The sequence below is a fragment of the Mustela erminea genome, chromosome 10 (genome assembly GCF_009829155.1).
Source record: "Mustela erminea isolate mMusErm1 chromosome 10, mMusErm1.Pri, whole genome shotgun sequence".
Classification (NCBI taxonomy): Eukaryota; Metazoa; Chordata; class Mammalia; order Carnivora; family Mustelidae; genus Mustela; species Mustela erminea.
In genome coordinates, this window is record NC_045623.1 from 74,283,336 (window position 1) to 74,303,145 (window position 19,810).

The 19,810-nt window shown below is 44.9% G+C and overlaps 1 protein-coding gene across 1 annotated transcript; it reads left to right on the plus strand.

Annotated features, from left to right (window-relative positions):
* The first annotated feature begins 4,281 nt into the window (after positions 1-4,281).
* PRDX1 (peroxiredoxin 1) lies at positions 4,282-18,549 on the plus strand. The gene is made up of 6 exons (XM_032361160.1): positions 4,282-4,413; positions 6,569-6,685; positions 10,107-10,260; positions 10,615-10,737; positions 11,698-11,828; positions 18,419-18,549. The coding sequence occupies exons 2-6, from the start codon at positions 6,580-6,582 to the stop codon at positions 18,502-18,504; spliced, it is 600 nt and encodes a 199-aa protein (XP_032217051.1). The 5' UTR covers positions 4,282-4,413; positions 6,569-6,579; the 3' UTR covers positions 18,505-18,549.
* Positions 18,550-19,810: the final 1,261 nt, after the last annotated feature.

Consider the following 19,810-nt stretch of genomic DNA (forward strand, 5'->3'; position numbering starts at 1 on the left):
GTCTCCTACTGCTTTTGCTGTTTTCTCTGCTTGAACTCATCTTTCACTGTTCTTTTTTTTTTTTTTTTTTAAGATTTTATTTATTTATTTGACAGACAAAGATCACAGGTACGTAGAGAGGCTGGCAGAGAGAGAGGAGGAGGCAGGCTCCCTGCTGAGCAGAGAGCCCCATGTGGGGCTCATCCCAAGACCCTGGGATCATGACCTGAGCCGAAGGCAGAGGCTTTAACCCACTGAGCCACCCAAGTGCCCCTCACTCTTCTTCTTTACTCTTTAGTGATCCTTCAAAGTACCTGAATAGATGGTGCCTTATTCATCTTTATGTGTCTAGCAAAGTACAGATCTCCTGTAACTAGAACAATAAACATGTGACCAAACCTCTGTGCTGCTGATTCTCCAATCTGTGTCTCTAGGAGTGATCTCTGGACACCGATAACCTGGATGTCTAAAGAGCATTTCAGTGCTGTTTACCAAACTGCTTACCTTCTCCATTAAGAAAGGAATCAGTAAGTAATAGTGTGAACTCATGACATACAGACTGGCCAGACCACAGTATGGCAAAACTCCAATAAGTACCACTTACATTTTATATAGTCTATATAAACGTCACATTGGCATATTGTACTACATGATGATTCTGCTGTGAGGATGGCCTCTGGCCCAACACCTATTAGCTCTGATTTTTGACAATTACATTCTTTGGTACTTCAGCTGTAAAACTGTATTCAATAAATGTTTGTCATTATTTTTAAACCTCAAGCCTACTTCTCCTCCAGTGTTTTCTAGGTCTCTGGTGACTGACATTACTCCTTTGTTACCAAGATAAGAAACCAAAGAATCGGGGCGCCTGGGTGGGTCAGTCGTTAAGCGTCTGCCACCTTTGGTTCAGATCATGATCCTAGGGGTTCTGAGATTGAGCCTCTCATTGGGCTCCCTGCTTGGCAGGAAGCCTGCTTCTCCCTCTCCCACTCCCTCCGCTTGTATTCCCTCTCTTGCTGTCTCTCTCTGTCAAATAAAATCTTACAAAAAAGAAAGAAAGAAAGAAAGAAACCAAGGAATCAGATTGAACTTCCTCTTTTTTCTCGCCTTAAATCCAGTACTAAGGCCTGTAGAGATATTTTTTCTTTCCTTCTTGCCATCTTGCTAATGTCACATTACAGTTCTGAGACTTCTCTTATCTGGACCATTGCATTAGCCTCCCAATCAGTCTCCACTTGCCTCCCAGTCATTATTTTACCTATCACATAGTTGCTAGAATCGTTTTCCTAAAACATGGTTCAGACCGGGGTGCCTGGGTGGCTTAGTTGGTTAAACATCTGCTTTCGGCTCAGGTCATGATCCCTAGGTCCTGGGATCGAGCCCATGTCATGCTCAGTGGGGAGCCTTCTTGTCCTTCTCCCTCTGTCCCTCTTCACGCTTGTTTTCTCTCTCTCTCAAATAAATAATAAAATCTTAAAAAACAAAACAAAACAAAACAACCAAACCCACGGGCGCCTGGGTGATTCAGTGGGTTAAAGCCTCTGCCTTTGGCTCAGGTCATGATCCTAGGGGTCCTGGGATTGAGCCCCACATTGGGCTCTCTGCTCAGCAGGGAGCCTGCTTCCTCCTCTCTCTCTCTGCCTCCCTTTCTACCTGCTTGTGATCTCTGTCTGTCAAAAAACTAAATAAAATATTAAAAAAAAAAAAGCCTTTGTCTTCGGCTCACGTCGTGATCCCAGGGTCCTGGGATGGAGCCCCAAGTCGGGCTCTCTGCTCAGCGGGGAGCCTGCTTCCCTTCTTCTCTCTCTCTCTGCCTGCCTCTCTACCTACTTGTCATCTCTGTCTGTCAAATAAATAAATAATCTTAAAAAAAAATAGTTCAAATAAGTTAACTTCACCTCTCAAAAATCCTAAGTACATTCCAAAATTAATTAAGCATGCTTCCTAGGCCAGTTACTGTGCTAGGTTCTGGTACTCTACAGATAAGCAGAACAGGTAAAATCCTTCGAGACTACTACTGCTAAACAAGGAGGGACAGGAGCTTGTGGGTGGCTCAGTTGTCAAGTAGCTGCCTTAGGTTCAGGTCATGATCCCTGGGTCCCTTTGCATCAGGCTCCCTGCTGGGCTGGAAGTCTGCTTTTCCCTCTTTCACTCTCGCTGCTTGTGTTCCCTCTCTTGCTGTGTCTCTTTGTCAAATAAATAAAATCTTCAAACAAACAAACAAGGAAGGACAAATATATGTTTAAACCTAGACACATAGGTAGATACTAGTTCCTATAGAAGGATAAAAAAGAAAGACCCCTTGCTCCCATTTCCAAGTCTTTGCTGTTCTCTGAGGAAAGAGATTCCACAATCACTTACTTAGACCACAAGTGTTCAACAGATTTCTTATCTTTTCAGAGCTCTGTCCTGGTATTTCAGTTTTTTATTTCCTTGGGATTAGGATAGGCTGTTAAGATTTCCTTGGGCCAGGAGAACTCTCTTGGTTTTTGAATGAGAAAATAAGCCCAAGTGCCCCAGGGGACTGGCACATGGTAATTTTTTTGTGGCTGAAATAGGGCTGTGTGTCGTTGGTTTCACCTGCCCATAGCAATAACCATCCACTATTAAGCTCTGAACTTCTACATTTCCCCTGCTGCCTCTAGAAGGAAATGAATGATGGCCAAATACTTGTTCAGCTCAGGCAGAGAAGGAAAAAAACAAACAAAAAATGACTTATGTTGCTAGATAGGATGATAAATGCCAAAAAATTTTGAGATGCTCAGCCAGCATGACGCATGTTCTCATTTATTTATTTTTATTTTTTATTTTTTATTTTTTTTAAGATTTTATTTATTTTTTTGACAGACAGAGATCACAAGTAGGCAGAGAGGCAGGCAGAGAGAGAGAGAGAGAGGGAAGCAGGCTCCCTGCTGAGCAGAGAGCCCGATGTGGGACTCGATCCCAGGACCCTGAGATCATGACCTGAGCTGAAGGCAGCAGCTTAACCCACTGAGCCACCCAGGCGCCCCTATTTTTATTTTTTTAAAAAAGATTTTATTTATTTATTTGACAGGGGGAGAGACCATAAGAGAGGGAACACAAGCAGGGGGAGTAGGAGAGGGAGAAGCAGACTTCCTGCTCTGCAGAGAGCCCAGTGCCAGGTGGATCCCAGGACCCTGGGATCATAACCTGAGCCAGAGGCAGAGGCTTTAACCCACTGAGCCACCCAGGTGCCCCCATACTCCTATTTTGTATCAGGTGCTTTGTTGTGTCTTGGGGACACAGAGATGGGTGTAACCCAAACCTTACTTTCCAGAAAGTCAGTCTAGCAAGAAGAGGTAGGCATATAAACATGTAGAATAGCTTAAGACCTATTTTGTAGAGCTTCTGGCAATATAGGATATTTAGGGGCACAAATTCTGGGGATGAGCAAAAGCCAGAATAGCTTCAGAGGAATTCTGGGGATGAACCATGGTCAGGAACAGTTTCAGAGGAAGTAATGTTTCAGCTGAGTCTTCAAAGACATTTTCTCTAGGCCAACTAGGAGGGATCAGATTCTTCATATTTGAACAAAAGCCTGAAGTCTTGAAACAGAAGCGCATTGTTCTCTGTGTTAAAATCAACCTAGGAGCAAGAAAAGTTAACTGTTCTAACGTATAAGAACTCAGAATTGTGCTAAGTAATCAACAAAGATGATCCAGAAGAATTAACAGTATTCCCATTTTACAGGTGAGAAGAGTAAAAAGCTCTTGCCTGAAGGCCACACATACAATGACTTTGAGTTTTAACTCAGGAAACTGACTACAGAGCCCCAATTTTTAAACCACAAACCAGAAGAGTGAAACGAACAGATTTCAGAAATATCCCCCCCCCCCCCCCCGCAGCAGCTTTGGAAATAGTGGGGTGGGAGAAGGAAAGCTGCAATCCTGTAAATCAGAATAATGAGGGAGGTTGTCTAAGTACTGAGACAGCACTCGGGTAGAGGCTGTGGGGATCTGGGTGGTGTATTTGAGAAATGCTTGGATAGTTTCAGTGCTTGTGGTGTGGATTAGACGTGATCCTCTGTGGAGCAAGAGGGCCATTACCCTGGTCTGGGCCTTGAGGGGAGGACAAACAGGGGGCCTCCCACAGACATTGCTAGATTAACCGAGGCGGTTGGTTTTGGAGATGGACGCCCTGGGCCCTCAGACCCCAACCGTTGGCACCATGCAGGGGTATCCACGTCTTCCGTGCCTGAGCCCGCCCACAGGGAGGGAAAGTGCTGAGTCACTCTGGCGGGGCGCGTTGGCTCGGGGCGGGGCTCGGACCAGATCCCCCTCCTCTCTCCTCCTCCTGCACCCCCGGCCCTCTCTGACTCTCGCGAGAGCCCTACAGGCTATAAAGGCAGCGCCCCGCGCACGTCTCACGCGTCTTCTTCCTGCCTTGTCTTCGGCGCTTTTGTTCGTAGAGCGGGTGAGAAAGTTTTCTCTTACGGCTGTCGTCGTCTTTTTCTCATTGTTCTGGGTTCCCACCCTCCCACCCTGCTCCCCTTGGGTGCTGGTACGGGGGAGGTGGCTGGGTGAGGTCTGACGCTCGAGAGTGGTTAGGCGGAACGCGCACCCTCCTGGCGGCCTCCCTTACGGACGCGGGGACCAGTTTAAACCCTTAGGCTAACGTCGGCTCGAGTTTTCCTCCTCCCCCGGCAACCCGAGCACAGGGCTCTCGCTTATTGGTTTGGCGTGGCGGCCGGGCGGACTTGTGGTAGTGGTGGGCTCTCCTTAGTTAATCTTTGGGGCCGGTTCGGGAAGCTTCTAGAATGGACTTGGAAACTGACCTGAGGCTACCCGCCCGACGTGTGGTAGAGGTGAAGGCTGTTGCTTTTCTGGCTTTATTTTTGTGTGTGTGTTTGCGGAATAGGGGTTGTGGTGATTCCAAATCCGTCTGTGAAGACCGCGGCTTTTTTTTTTTTTCTTTTGTACTTTCGAAGTGTTAAGGTGGGGTCGATAATGGGAGCGGCGGGAGGGAACCTGAAGTCGGTTTTGGGGGGTGTGGCTTTCGCCAAGAAAGTTACGGGCTGGTCCACCCAGGCCCACCCCGGCTTGAGGTCCAACGGCTTTTATCCCGCTGAGTTGGACTTCAGTGGACGCGGGGACCACCTCGAAAAGCAGGTTTGGACTAAAAGGTGGTTTATGTTACGGTCACACTTTTATACATTTGGTCCCCAAATTGCAGCATGATGTACTAGTGTTTTTGGTCTGTTAAAGGTGTTAAGCAGTAGAAAGTTTTGTAATAATGGATGATTACGACGATTTTTTTGGTTGTAGTATTATGTACCAAAGAATACCGGAACATGGAAGACTAGCTTCTTGGGTCTTAAAGCTGATGGATTAGTGGTTTAGATCTTAACTCCCTGTCTTTATGTTGACCTGGGTAAATCCAGTGTAGCATTGCTTTTTAGCAGTACGTATTTTAGTTTTTTTTAACCCCCCTTACCGTAAGGATTTGTTTTTGTTTTTAAGTAATCTCTAAACCTAACCTGGGACTGGAACCCATAACCCTGAGCTCAAAGTCACATGTTCCACCAACTGAGCCAGCCAGGCTCCCCAGCAATAAATAGACTTCTTGTTCCATTTACTGTTGATCCAGAATCCTGGCAGAAACCCGTTTTGAAAGTACTGCTAGAGCTTAAACACAACTGCTAAGGTTTTGTAATTGAGCAGATGGCAGAATCCTGGTTTTGTGTCTTGAAAAGTTGGATGGGCTTTTAGGGTGGTTTTGGTTTCCGGCAGATGGACCTGGAGAAAGGTCAAGGGTGTTTCCTGAATTATGAAGGCAGATGAAGGTGCACTCTAGGGAAAGGGCAACATAGCATGGCCACTTTAGAAATCAGACGTTCTTTTCGTGGCAATGTTCGTTTGGGCTCAGCTCAGGTTTGAGGCTGAATCTTCCTCTGTGCTGCTTTTTGTGTAATGAAAATAGAGGAAAATGCTTTTTCAAAGATGATAGTAAAGTAATAGGGGTTACTTATGTTTTAAAAAATCGCTGCTTTTCAGTGAAAACAAAAGCTAATATTCAGAAATACATTTTTTATTTTGAGATTGTGACCCTGAGAATGAAGGGGAAGAGGGGAGGAATATGGGAGTGGAAGAGAGAATCACAACTGTAATCTCAGACCTGAGATTATGAACCCAGCCCAAATCAAAACTCAGGGATGCTGGGGCTCCTGGGTGGCTCAGTGGATTAAGCCTCTGACTGCGGCTCAGGTCATGGTCTCAGGGTCTTGGTATCCTGTCTCAGGGTCCTGGGATTGCTCAGCAGGGAGCTTACTTGCCCTGCACCTCTGCCTACTTGGCTATCTCTGTTGAATAAATAAAATCTTAAAAAAAAAGTCAAGGGTGCTGAAAAGCCTGAGCCACCCACACGCTCCTTTAGTGTCTGATCTTTGTTTCAGAAGTTGGAAAGCTCAGTTTATGCCTCATACCCATATAAAAATTAATGTGTATACTAAGGTCACTGGACAACTCTTTTTCTATCATTTCACAGCTAAGTCTCTGAGTTGAAGAAGGGTGTTACCTAGAAGAATAAGTAAGGCTTCTTTCCAATTCACTTCCTCTTTCATATTTTCTAGCCAATAGCAAGATGTCTTCAGGAAATGCCAAAATTGGGCATCCTGCCCCCAACTTCAAAGCCACAGCTGTTATGCCAGATGGCCAGTTCAAAGACCTCAGCCTATCTGACTACAAAGGTAAGAGTAATAACAGTAGGCTCGTAAAAATGGAATTTTTACAATCTAGGATGGCTCATTAGATTCTGTATCTCAGTTAGACTTGATTGTAAAATGATTTATATATCCTACGTAGGTCACAGTCTTAGGGTAGGAGGCTGTGCCTTCCTGATGAAGTAGTGATTACCAACTGTGGTCCGTGATAGATACTCTAGAGTCAGACTGCTTATGGAAAAAGCCCATACTTCATTATGCCTGACATACTATCTTAATTTATTTTTTAGAACTCCTCAATTATATTGCTGTTCTAGGGGATATTCTCGTTATGTCATTGAAAGCTCAAGCCTTTGGAGAGTAAAAGTGTTCAAGTTTATGAAACCTCTATGTCAGAGCTGCTGTATCATTAGGCAGAGGCTTAGGCACATTCCCTTGACAGTTAGCCCCAGGAGAAGAGTTGATGTTGCATTTGGGACAGTTCTCTTCCCTGTTAGAGTTTAATGCAGACACTTGGTCAGTTCTGATGAGGGTATTCCTTTGTTTTTGCAGACCTGGAACAGCAGGGGTATTTTGGGGTAGTCGGTACATGGAGATTCCTTAAGTGCAAACTTGAATCTCGGGTGTAAAGTGTACCTTTTTTACTGGTGTAGTAATTAGTTTCTGGACTCAGCTTTTGGGTAGAACATGTGACTAAGGTTTCCTAACACATCACACTTGTTTGGAATGAGAAGCAGTTAAGAGGGGCCCTATGGAGGGAAGCTCCTGGCAAACAAGGTAGCACCACAGGGAGGTGACCCTGGCCCAAGGGTAAAGGCACGAGGTTTAGAAGGAGCTGTTCTTTGTCCTCTAGGGCTTGACCTGCTGAGGCTTCATGGTGCTTGTTAGGTAAAGCCCTGGAGAGGTTTAGATGAGTGAGTTGCTAGTGATTCTGGTTTTCAGAGTAAATGTCAAAAGGAGCAGCTTATTCTGACTTGCAGACATTGCTGCTGCCTGGAAACCAGTGAATATTTGGAACTCTTTCAAAATAACTCAGCCTATTAGTTGTGGTGAGTGGCTGGTTGAAGATGTACTTCCACTGGTAATCTGCATAACCTCAGCAAAATTTAAACTAGAGATCCTGTTATACCTTACTAGGACTTTGGGAACTTTGCCTCAAGAAAATTTTCTTTTCCGGTTAGGTTTGTTAGGAACAGGTTTATGGTGATTTATTTATTTATTTATTTAAAGATTTTATTTATTTTTATGACAGATCACAAGTAGGCAGAGAGGCAGGCGGGGGGGGGGGGGGAAGCAGGCTCCCCGCTGAGCAGAGAGCCCGATGTGGGACTCAGGACCCTGAGATCATGACCCAAGCCGAAGGCAGCGGCTTAACCACTGAGCCACCCAGGTGCCCCGGTTTATGGTGATTGAGATGATGACTTAAACCTTGTGTCCACAGTTACTGTGGTTCATTGTGGAAGAAGTGCCAAAAGCCCTGGTTTCTTCTTTTTTGGTCTCTTGAATGACTTGCAGCACAGACTTAAGCAATTGAGCTCTTTCTGATTACCAGTAGGTAATCTTACCCTAGGTTTTGGCTTTCCTTTATTGGAGAACTTGGTGTTTACTGATTTTAACTATCTAGAGATTAAAATCATACTTAACAGGGTTCATCTTATAGTTGGCAGCTAATGGGGAGGCAGGAAAATAAAGCTTAGAACTGAAAGAAAGTCTTTTCATGCAGGTTTTCCTACCACAAGAAGTTCCAGAAGTAGCTGCTAGGAAACATTTGTGTTGCGTCTAGGCATTTGGCAGTTTGCCTGCCATCGACTGCCTTTGGCTCAGGTCATGATCCTGGAGTCCCGGGATCGAGTCCCGCATCGGGCTCCCGGCTCCACGGGGAGTCTGCTTCTCTCTCTGAACTTCTCCTCGCTCGTGCTCTCTCTCACTGCCTCTCTCAAATAAATAAAATTTAAAAAAAAAAAAAAAGATTTTATTTATTTGAAAGAGAGAGGGGAGATACAGCAAGAATAGGAGGAGAGGAGAAAGACTCTCCACTGAGGAGGGAGCCCGATTTGGGATAGATTCAGGACCTTGGGATCATGATCTGAGGCTAAGGCAGAAACTTAACTTACTGAGCCACCCAGGCAACCGTGGTATTGAGTTTTGTTGTTTTTTTTTAAGATCTTAAGTTTTTAATTTTTTAAAAATATTTTATTATTTGACAGACAAGTAGCCAGAACAGCAAGCAGAGAGAAGGGGGGGGAAGCAGGCTCCCCGCTGAGCAGCGGGCCCGATCCCAGGACCCCGAGACCATGACCCGACCTGAAGGCAGAGGCCCAAGCCACTGACCTACCCAGGCGCCCCTTAACTTTTTAAATTTTTATTATTTATTTATTTATTTAAAAGATTTTATTTGTAGGGGCGCCTGGGTGGCTCAGTGGGTTAAAGCCTCTGCCTTTGGCTCAGGTCATGATCCCAGGGTCCTGGGATCGAGCCCCACATTGGGTTTTCTGCTCCGCAGGGAGCCTGCTTCCTCCTCTCTCTCTGCCTGCCTCTCTGCCTACCTGTGATCTCTGTCTGTCAAATAAATAAATAAAATCTTAAAAAAAAAAAAAGATTTTATTTGTGTATTTGACCTCACAAGTAGAGAAAGGGGGAAAGCAAGCTCCCTGCTGAGCAGAGAGCCCGATGTGGGGCTGGATCCCAGGACCCTAAGATCATGACCTGAGCCAAAGGCAGAGGCTTAACCCATGGAGCCACCCGGGTGCCCCAGAAGATTGATTTAAGAGCAAGAGTATGCTTTCCTTTGAGAGGGAGGGAAGAGGGGAAGAATCTCTGGACCCTCTTCTGTGGGATGAGTCCACTTCGAAATCATGACCTGACCTGAAGTCTGAAGTCCAAGAGTTGGGTGCTCAACACATTGAGCCATCAGGGTGCCTCAAGATTTTCAGTAATTTCTTTCTTTCTTTTTAAAGATTTCATTTATTTGACAGATCACAAGTAGGCAGAGGGGCAGGCAGAGAGAGAAGGGGAAGCAGGCTCCTTGCTGAGCAGGGAGCCTGATGTGTGGGACTCGATCCCAGGACTCTCAGATCATGACCTGAGTGGAAGGCAGAGGCTTTAACTCACTGAGCCACCCAGGTGCCCCGAGATTTTAAGTAATTTCTAAACCTAGCATGGGGCTTAAGCTCAGAACTCCAAGATAAAGAATTATCAGGGGCATATTGGTTAAGCATGACTCTTGATTTCAGATCAGGTTGTGATTACAGGATTGTGAGATGGAGCCCCATGTTGGGCTTTGTGCTGGGTGTGGAGTCTGGTTAAGATACTGTCTCCCCCTTCCCTCTACTTCCCACTCCCTCCCCACAGAGCCCTGTACTCCACCTGGTACCCCCTTTTTTTTTTTCTTTGTAAAGCAAGGAAGTGTGTTTCAAAGGCAAACTTTTGGTTCTTTCCTGCCCCCTAGGAAAATATGTTGTGTTCTTCTTTTACCCTCTTGACTTCACCTTTGTGTGTCCCACGGAGATCATTGCCTTCAGTGACAGGGCAGAAGAATTTAAGAAACTCAACTGTCAAGTGATTGGTGCTTCTGTGGATTCTCATTTCTGTCACCTGGCATGGTAAATTTTTGGTCGATTTTGCCTGTGAACTTTGAAGAAAGTAGCAGCTGGAAGTGGGGTTTTTTGACAGTAGACTTGCTGAAGTATTGTCTTCTGGCTTCTGATGGAAGAGATTGCAAAGGCTCTGACTTCCTCTTTTTGCTCTCTTACTACCTGGCTGCAGAGGAGCAGCAGCTTGGGTTGCATTTGAGTGTACTCTGGTGACCTTAACTATCTTTAGGCACTCAATTTCCTCGGGAAAAGTTTGGTCTTTGGGGGGAAGTAAGATTAGGAATGCTAAAAGAGGGAGGGAATAGGTACAAATTACTCAAAGAGTTTGAGTGAATGTGATTGTATATGTGCTTTTTGCTTTAGGATCAACACACCCAAGAAACAAGGAGGACTGGGACCTATGAACATTCCGTTGGTATCGGACCCCAAGCGTACCATTGCTCAGGACTATGGAGTCTTAAAGGCTGATGAAGGCATCTCGTTCAGGTATATGCCTGCCAGGGGCTGACATTTCATCAAAACTACCTGATTGACTTGAGGGACTTTTGGAGAAAGGTAGGGCCCTGATCTATAGACTTCGCTCCTTTCATTGTTGTGTATGTGTGTTTTTTTTTTTTTTTTAAGATTTTTATTTGTTTGACACGGATAGAGCAGAGAGTACAAAGTGGGGGGGTGGGTGGGAGAGGGAGAGGCAGGCTCCCCATGGAGCAGGGAGTCCGATGGGGTTGATCCCAGGACCCTGGGATTATGACCAGGGCTGAAGGCAGACACTTAATTGACGGAACCACCCAGGCACCCTGTTTATTTTTTAAATATTTTTTATATTTTTTAATTTTTTAAAAGATTTTATTTATTTATTTGATAGAGGTTACAAGTAGGCAGAGAGGCAGGCAGAGAGAGAGAGGACGAAGCAGGCTCCCTTCTGAGCAGAGAGCCGGATGTGGGGCTCGATCCCAGGACTCTGAGATCATGACCTGAGCTGAAGGCAGAGGCTTTAACCCACTGAGCCACCCAGGCGTCCCTTAAATACTCTTTTTAAAATTTCTCTCTGTACCTTATGTGGGACTTGAACTCAAAACCCTGAGATACGAGTTGCACATTTCGCTGACTGAGCTAGTCAGCCACCCCCATCACTGTGTATAATAAAGTATACAGGATGATGATCTCATTTCATTCATTTTCTTTCCTTTTCTCTCTTCCTCGTTCTCTGCCTGCCTCCCTCCACACCCAGTGTGGGGCTCTAACCCACAACTCCCAAGATCCAAGAGTCACACCTTCTGACTGAGCCAGCCAGGTACTCCTTGTTTTATTCTTTATGTAGGAAGACAAAGTCAGTGCAAGTCTGGGAGGCCAGCACATTTTCATTCCCATTGCTGCTTTGTTCTAACAAAGTAGTTTGTAAACCTGTACTGCATGTCCCTCAAACCTTTAATCTCTTCTTCCCAGGGGCCTCTTTATCATTGATGATAAAGGCATCCTTAGGCAGATCACTGTAAATGACCTACCTGTTGGCCGCTCTGTGGATGAGACTCTGCGACTGGTTCAGGCCTTCCAGTTTACCGACAAGCATGGGGAAGGTAAGCCAATCTACCTGGTGACTTTGACAACAGACAACAGAATTGTGGTAGAATAGGAAAGATGGCAGAACAATGTCTACGAAATGAAAGCATGTCTATAAGAAATAAACTGTAGTGGGTTGTAGGGTGAGGTAATGGAAAAGCCCGGGGAGGGAACTATATAAAGGCTGTTTGTTCCAGCTGTATTGTCCCTGCTTCTGCCCTGCTCATTTAGATTCACTGCTGCAGCTTTTAACTTACTAAAGGAGTGTAGGAGGATACTCCTAGATGTGTATAAAGGAAAACAAAAGATGGGAGAATTTCATAGATAGGGCATGCCATTCTTGACTAGTGTTTATTGGGAGAAAAGCTTTAATCCCTGTGATCCATATTCATTTTATTAGTTTTTTATTTAAGATTTATTTGAGAGAGACAGATAGTGAGAGACCACGTGAATGGGTAGGTGAGGGAGAAGCAGGCAGGTTTCCTGCCAAGCTGGGAGCCAGACGACTTGGGGCTTGATTCAGCAGGGCGCTGGGACCATGACAGCAGACAGGCAATGGATGGAGCCACCCAGGTGCCAGTAGGTTTTTAAATTATTTTTTTAAGATTTTATTTATTTTTTAAACTTTTTTTTTTAAATAATTTGATGGAGATCAGAAGTAGGCAGAGAGGGAAGCAGACTACTTGCTGAGCAAAGAGCCTGATGGGGCTCTTTCCCAGGACCCTGAGATCATGACTCAAGCCAAAGGCAGAGGCCTAACCGACTGAGCCACCCAGGTGCCCCTTTTATTTGTTTATTTGACAGGGACGTAAGCAGGGGAGTAGAAGGAGAGAAGCAGGCCGCTTTCTGAGCAGGGAGCCTGATGTGGGGCTCAAGCCCAGGACCCCAGGCTCATGACCTGAGCTGAAGGCAGCCATTTAATGTCTGAACCACCCAGCCCCGCCCCCCACCTCCCTTAAGATAACCTATGGCTAATTTTGAATTTTGGAAAATAAAAGGACTAAGATAACTTGGCCAAAGACTAGACAGATAAAGCTGTAATGCATTTATATATTTAAAAAAATTTTTTTTTAAGGATTGATTTGAGACAAAGAGCATGTGAAAGGAGGGAGGGAGGGGTAAAGAGAGAGAAAATCATGCTGAGCAGGGAGCCCCTGAGATCATGACCTGAGCTGAAGGCAGCCATTTAATGTCTGAACCACCCAGCCCCGCCCCCCACCTCCCTTAAGATAACCTATGGCTAATTTTGAATTTTGGAAAATAAAAGGACTAAGATAACTTGGCCAAAGACTAGACAGATAAAGCTGTAATGCATTTATATATTTAAAAAAATTTTTTTTTAAGGATTGATTTGAGACAAAGAGCATGTGAAAGGAGGGAGGGAGGGGTAAAGAGAGAGAAAATCATGCTGAGCAGGGAGCCCCTGAGATCATGACCTGAGCTGAAGGCAAAAGCTAAACCAGTGGAGCCACCCAGGCCCACCCATGTTTTTTTATATATATATATATATATATATATATATATATTTTTTTTTTTTAAATAATTGTCAGCAGAAGCACGGATAGCTGCAGGCAGAGCAGGCAGAGCAGGCAGATGGGAGAAGCAGGCTCCCTGCTGAGCAAGGAGCCAGATGGGGGACTCAATCCCAGGACCCTGAGATCATGACCTGAGCTGACGGCAGACACTTAACAGACTGAGCCACTCAGGCGTCCCTGTTTTTATCTTAAATTACACTGTATTGTAGTGTGGTACTTAAAATGTGGAAATAACCAAATTATATAAGTTTATGTAAAAAAATTTTTTTTTCAAGATTTTATTTATTTGACAAGAGATCACAAGTAGCAGAGAGGTGTGGGGGGGGAAGCAGGCTCCCTGCTGAGCAGAGTGTCCGATGTGGGGCTCGATTCCAGGATGCTGGGATCATGACCGGAGCCAAAGGAGGCAGACACTTAACAACTGAGCCACCCAGGTGCTCCATGTAAATTTTTTTTTTTTAAAGGCAGTTTTATTATTATTATTATTATTATTATTATTAGAGATTTTATTTATTTATTTGGGAGAGAGAGGAGTGCATGAGAGGAGAGAGGTCAGAGAGAAGCAGACTCCCTCCCGAGCAGGGAGCCTGATGGTGGGACTCGATCCCGAGACTGCGGGATCACAACCTGAGCCAAAGGCGGTCACTTAACCAACTGAGCCACCCAGGTGCCCCCCATGTAAAATTCTTTAGAGAAGTTAGGGCTAGGATGTTTGGAGATGAAATATCTAGGTTCTCCTTTAGGTGTTTGAGGATAAAAGATCATGTTTCTTCTATAAGTTTGTTCTCATTACTAAGCAGTTTGAACTTGGGAGTTTTTTTTATCTAGCGTTTGTTGGAGTGTAGGCCACCTTTTTTCTTATTCTGGAGCACTAGTATTTTCCTCATATTTTCATTGTTTCGTGATAAAGTACTGAACTACTTGATCCCAGCGTTTGAGTTAGTAAGGCTGTAGCTTTTTGACCCCCTCCCCCCATTGGTATATAATTGTTGCTGGACTGAGATAACCTTACCCTAACTAAGACTTAGTTAGGTTTTTTTTTTTTTTTTTTTTAAGATTTTATGTATGTATTTGACAGAGATCACAAGTAGGCAGAGAGGCAGGCAGAGAGGAGGAAGCAGGCTCTGCTGAACAGAGATCCCGATGTGGGCCTCGATCCCAGGACCCTGAGATCATGACCTGAGCCGAAGACAGAGGCTCAACCCACTGAGCCACCCAGGTGCCCCCTTAGTTTAGTTTTTAAGGACTTAGGTCATGAGGCTGTTAAGTGCTGGGTAAATGGGGGAGTGGAGATCTTGAACCCCATAACCTCCCAAGCTCGATGCAATTGGGGACAAATAGTTGTGATCAAGTGCTACTGAGGTAAGATGAAGTATGTAGATGTACTTGGATGAATTTGCCTTACTGCATCTCATTTTCTTTTCTAGGTGATAAATCGTTCAGACTAGTTTTCTAAGGCCCATGTCCTCTCTCCTATTAGGATACAGAACAAGGAAGTTGTTACGAGTCTGAATTAGTGGTTTCTGCTTGGGGGACCTGAAAGTGATGGTTTTGCTAGAGTTGGAGGCTAATAGGGATTAGTGGGTGATACCCTTAGGCACCCTTTGTAGAGTGTGTGGGCTTTACCTTAGCACATTGAAGGAGCAGATGGTTCCTGACACTGCCCCCTGGTGGGGGATGAGATCAGCACAAAGACAAGGAGGAGTGAGGGAATGGCGCAAAGACCTGCGTGTAGCCTAGACTGGAATCCGCTTTCTTAATTCTGAATTTTGCTTCTTCAGACTCTTGTTTTCTTCAGCTCCCCATCCCACTAGAAGAGGCACAGCTTTGTGTGCAGCCTTTATGGTTTATATGAAGGTTAATGCTTGAGAGCCTGTGAATACCAGGCATGCGGAAGTACGCTTACTTGACAGGGAGACAGTACAAGTAGGCAGAGCAGCAGGGAGAGGAAGAAGCAGGCCCTCTGCTGAACATGGAGCCCAATGCGGGGCTCGATCCCAGGACCCTGGGATGATCTGAGCCAAAGGCAGACAATTAACTGACTGAGCCACCCAGACACCCCTCTGCATGTATGTATTCTACATGCCAATTTTTATTGAGGTATAATTAACAACTACAGCATCAGTTTTTAGGTGTACAACACAATTTTTTAAAAATTTATTTTGGGGGTGGGGAGCATGAGAAGGAGGGAGGGTCAAAGAGAAGCAGACTCCCACGGAGCCGTGAGCTGGGTACATATTTGATGTTGGGACTCCAGGATCATGACCTGAAGGCTGTTGCTTAACCAACTGAGCCACCCAGGTGCCCCCATAATGATTCAGTTTCATTTGTGTATTTGTATTTCCTACATTTCCTGTTTACTTTCCAAGTTTTTATTTAGAGACCAGATAGAGTAATAATTAGTTTCAGGTGTAGAATTTAGTGATTTCATCACTTAGAAGATACTGGTGGTCCTCACAAGTGATCTCCTTAACACCCATCAACCATTTAACACATGCCTCCTCCCCCGTAACCCTCAGTTTGTTCCATATAATGAAGAGCCTACATTCGATTTCAAAGACGCAAAAGCCAATACTTAAACATAGAACTAACTCACAGTAAATGTTGAAATTGGGATCCAAATTCATAACCATCTATTTTTTAGGTAATGTTGAAAAAAATTATTTAGGGCTTTCTGTGTTGGAGGTTCTCATACTGAGGTTACTGTGAGTGATGCCATTTTCTCCTTGGAGAGTCATGGTATTTCAGTTGTATTTGAAAGCTGATTATGTGGGACTCAACTATTTCTTCTGGCCTCCATATTGATTCTGAAAACAAAACACTGCTGCTGGGTATGAGTGAAACAAGTGTGGGTCTTCTCTGTCTTGTCACTGGTAACTGGCACATAAACTAATTTCATTTTTTTTAACTGTTAACTTTTTAAAAATTTTGTTTAAGATCCCTGGTGGAGGGGAAGGGGCAAAGGGAGAGGGATAAGCAGACTCCCCACTGAGGAGGGAGCATTTAAAAGCTAGGCTCAATTCCTGAACCCTGGGATCATGACCTGAGCTGGAGGCAGCCACTTAACCAACTGAGCCACCCAGGTGCCCCATGAAGTTTTTTTTTTTTTTTTTTTTAAAGGTTTGTTTATTTATAAATAAATGGGGGGGTGGGGAGGGTGGGCGTAGAGGTAGGACAGAGGCAGCTAGGATCTCAAGGAGACCACTGCTGGGGGGAGCGGTGGCGGGTGTCCCAAGACACAGGAGATACCATGACCTGAGCTGAAACCAGGAGTTGGCTGCTCAACTGAGTGAGCCACGCAGGCGCCCTTGAGTTAATTTTTTGTAGACGGTGTGAAGTAGGGGTCCACCTTCATTCTTCTGCTTGTGGAAATCCAGCTGGTCCTAGCAACATTTGTTGAAAAGCATTCAAGAGTCGCCCCCCCCCCCAATATAATTTTGAATTTTTTATTAACATAAAACGTATTATTAGCCCCAGGGAAACAGGTCTGTGAATCGCCAGGTTTATACACTTCACAGCACTCAGCCATAGCACATACCCTCCCCAATGTCCATAACCCAACCACCCTTCCCTTACTCACTACCCCCAGCAACCCTCAGTTTGTTTTATGAGATTTAAGAGTCTCTTGGGGAGTGTGGGGATGGCTAAGCGGGTTAAGGCCTCTGCCTTCGGCTCGGTTCACCTTCTCAGGGTCTTGGAGTCGAGCCCCGCATCGGGCTCTCTCTGCTCAGTGGAGAGCCTGCTTCCTCCTCCCGCACTCTCTGCTTGCTTCTCTGCCTACTTGTGATCTCTGTTTGTCAAATAAATAAATTTTAAAAAGAAATCTTAAAAAAGTCTTCATGGTTTGTCTCCCTCCCTATCCATGTTTAATTTTTTCTTCTCCAGCCCCTCAAACCCCCACTTGGCTTCTCAAATTCTTGATATCAGGGGATCATATGATCATTGTCTTTTCTCTGATTTATTTTGTTCAGCATAATAACCCTCTAGTTCAATCCACGTGGTTGCGAAAGGCAAGATTGCCTTTCTTTTGATGGCTGCATAGTATTCCATTGTGTGTGTGTGTGTCCACACACCACATTATCTTTATCCATTCATCTGTTGATGGATATGTTCTTAACGTAGTTGGGCTATTGTGGACATTGCTGCTCTAAACATTCAGGTGCATGTGCCCCTTTGGATACCACATTTGTATCTTTAGGGTAAATAGTAGTTCGATTGCTGGGTTGCAGGGTAGCTCTGTTTTCAACTTTTTGAGGAACCTCCATGCTGTTTTCCAAAGTGGTTGCATCAGCTTGCATTCGCATTGAAGGTTTTTTAAAAACGTGTGAAGCATACATGAAACTAAATGCCTATGCACCCACTATATACTGTTTATTTTTCCTTTAAAAGAGTTTACTTTTTGATGGAGACACAGCAAAAGAGGAGGAACACAAGCAGGAGGAGAGGGAGAAGCAGGCTCAGTCCAAGGATCCTGGGATCATGACCTGAGCCAAAGACAGAGGCTTAACGACTGAGCCACCTAGGCACCCCACTGACAAATCTTACATTGTTTTGTCATGATACTTCAGACAGATTATTTCTAGAACAAGGCATAAAATCAAAGCTGTTACTTGTCTTTTAAATATCAGGTGCTTGGGGCGCCTAGGTGGCTCAGTGGGTTAAAGCCTCTGCCTTGGGTTCAGGTCATGATCCCAGGGTCCTGGGATCGAGCCCTGCATGGGGCTCTTGGTCAGCAGGGAGCCTGCTTCTTCCCTCTCACTCTGCCTGCCTTTCTGCCTACATGTGATCTCTGTCAAATAAGAAAACTAAAAAAAAAAATTTCAGGTGCTCTACATGAATAAATTAAGGTGTAATAGGGCTGTGGTGAGGATTAAATTACACGTTTATAGTTAGGCTTGCACTGAAAGGCTGGAATGATTTCAGACTGTAGCATAGGCTTCCTGGTTCTGGTATGTTCAGCCTAGCCTCTTAAGGTATCAGATTTGGTATTGAGCCTTTTGTCTCCATTTGTTCACGGGAGGAAGGTGGAGCTCATGATTGAGCAGGTTATTAACAGTACTTCTCTCTTGCAGTGTGCCCAGCTGGCTGGAAGCCTGGCAGTGATACCATCAAGCCTGATGTCCAGAAGAGCAAAGAGTATTTCTCTAAGCAGAAGTGAGCGCCGCGCCGTTTTAGGGCTGGGCTGTAGTGGGTGGCCATGAAAACAAAATCTCTTTTGTACTATTGTTACGCTTAAAACACAAGACTTTAAACTTTGTGCAGATGTGGTATGGGATGGGACAGGCCTGCCCTCTCTGGAGAGAATGGCCTGAACTGTGTTACAGGGCAGGCCAATTGTGATGTACAGTAGTAGGGCAACACTTCTGATTTTCTGTTGTTTCTATTAAACTTGAACTGAGACTGTGTTTGATTCTTAATGGGGGGGGTGCTACTAACTTGATTTGGAGAGGAATTTATGTTCTGCTTTCCCTTTTTTCGGAGAAAATGAGGGTGAGAGCTTCAGAATCAAAATTTTGGGGGGGACAGGGGAAAATGCAGGAAATGGAACTGAACCCAGGTGGTGATAATATTTTCACTATATCTGGGGGAAGAAAGCAAGACCTGCAGGCATGGGGCACCTGGGTGGCTCAGTGGTTTAAATCCTCTGCCTTCAGCTCCTCAGGTCATGATCCCAGAGTCCTGGGATCGAGCCCCGCATCGGGCTCTCTGCTCAACGGGGATCCTGCTTCTTTCTCTGTTTCTGCCTGCCTCTCTATCTACTCATGATCTTTGTTTGTTCAATAAATAAAATCTTAAAAAAAAACCAAAACCAAACCTGCAGTTATGTTGGCTAAAGCATTGCAATGTTTTATGGGTTAAAGAATAAATTACAGGCTTTAGGAAGTGAGGCCTCAATGAGATGATAGGGGACATTTACTTTCATACTATTGGGAGTGCTGTATGAGAACTGAAGCTTGGCCTTTTAATGATAAATGCCTGGTACTGGGTTTATGAAAGATCAGAAGTAGAGACTTTGAAACTAAAAGGGGGAGGGAAACAGATCCCTAGTGTTCATAGAGTAAAGTTTTCTGTATGAAAAGCAGAGTGCTGGGATACCTGGGTCACTCAGGTGTGTCTTGAGACTCTACTCATGGTGCCAGCGTCTTGGGATCAAGTGCCCTGTTCGGCTCCCTGCTCATGCTGCATGCTTGCTTGCTCTCAAAATCTTAAAAAAACAAACCCACAGCGCTGAGCATTTAAGTTGCTTTGGATCCTAGCTTTGATTTGAAGGTAGGCCTTTTTTGGCCCTTACTGTCCTGAGGGAGGGAGGGAGGTTTAGGGAGAAGGTGGGTGCCCTCTGAGCCCTTGCGGCTAAGGGAGAACGGAGTCTGTTGGGTATTCTGAACTCTTAACTAGAAACCTGTCAGCTACTTCAGTCTATTCTCTCTCCAAGCAAGACCTCTGTAAGCAGCAGTACAGGATTG

What these genes read in the sequence shown, in the direction of transcription:
- PRDX1 (XM_032361160.1), top strand. Translation starts at nt 6,580, where the DNA reads ATGTCTTCAGGAAATGCCAAAATTGGGCATCCTGCCCCCAACTTCAAA. An exon ending in CAGCCTATCTGACTACAAAG is followed by an intron (nt 6,686 to 10,106) that starts GTAAGAGTAATA and finishes CCTGCCCCCTAG; the next exon opens with GAAAATATGTTGTGTTCTTC. An exon ending in GATGAAGGCATCTCGTTCAG is followed by an intron (nt 10,738 to 11,697) that starts GTATATGCCTGC and finishes TCTTCTTCCCAG; the next exon opens with GGGCCTCTTTATCATTGATG.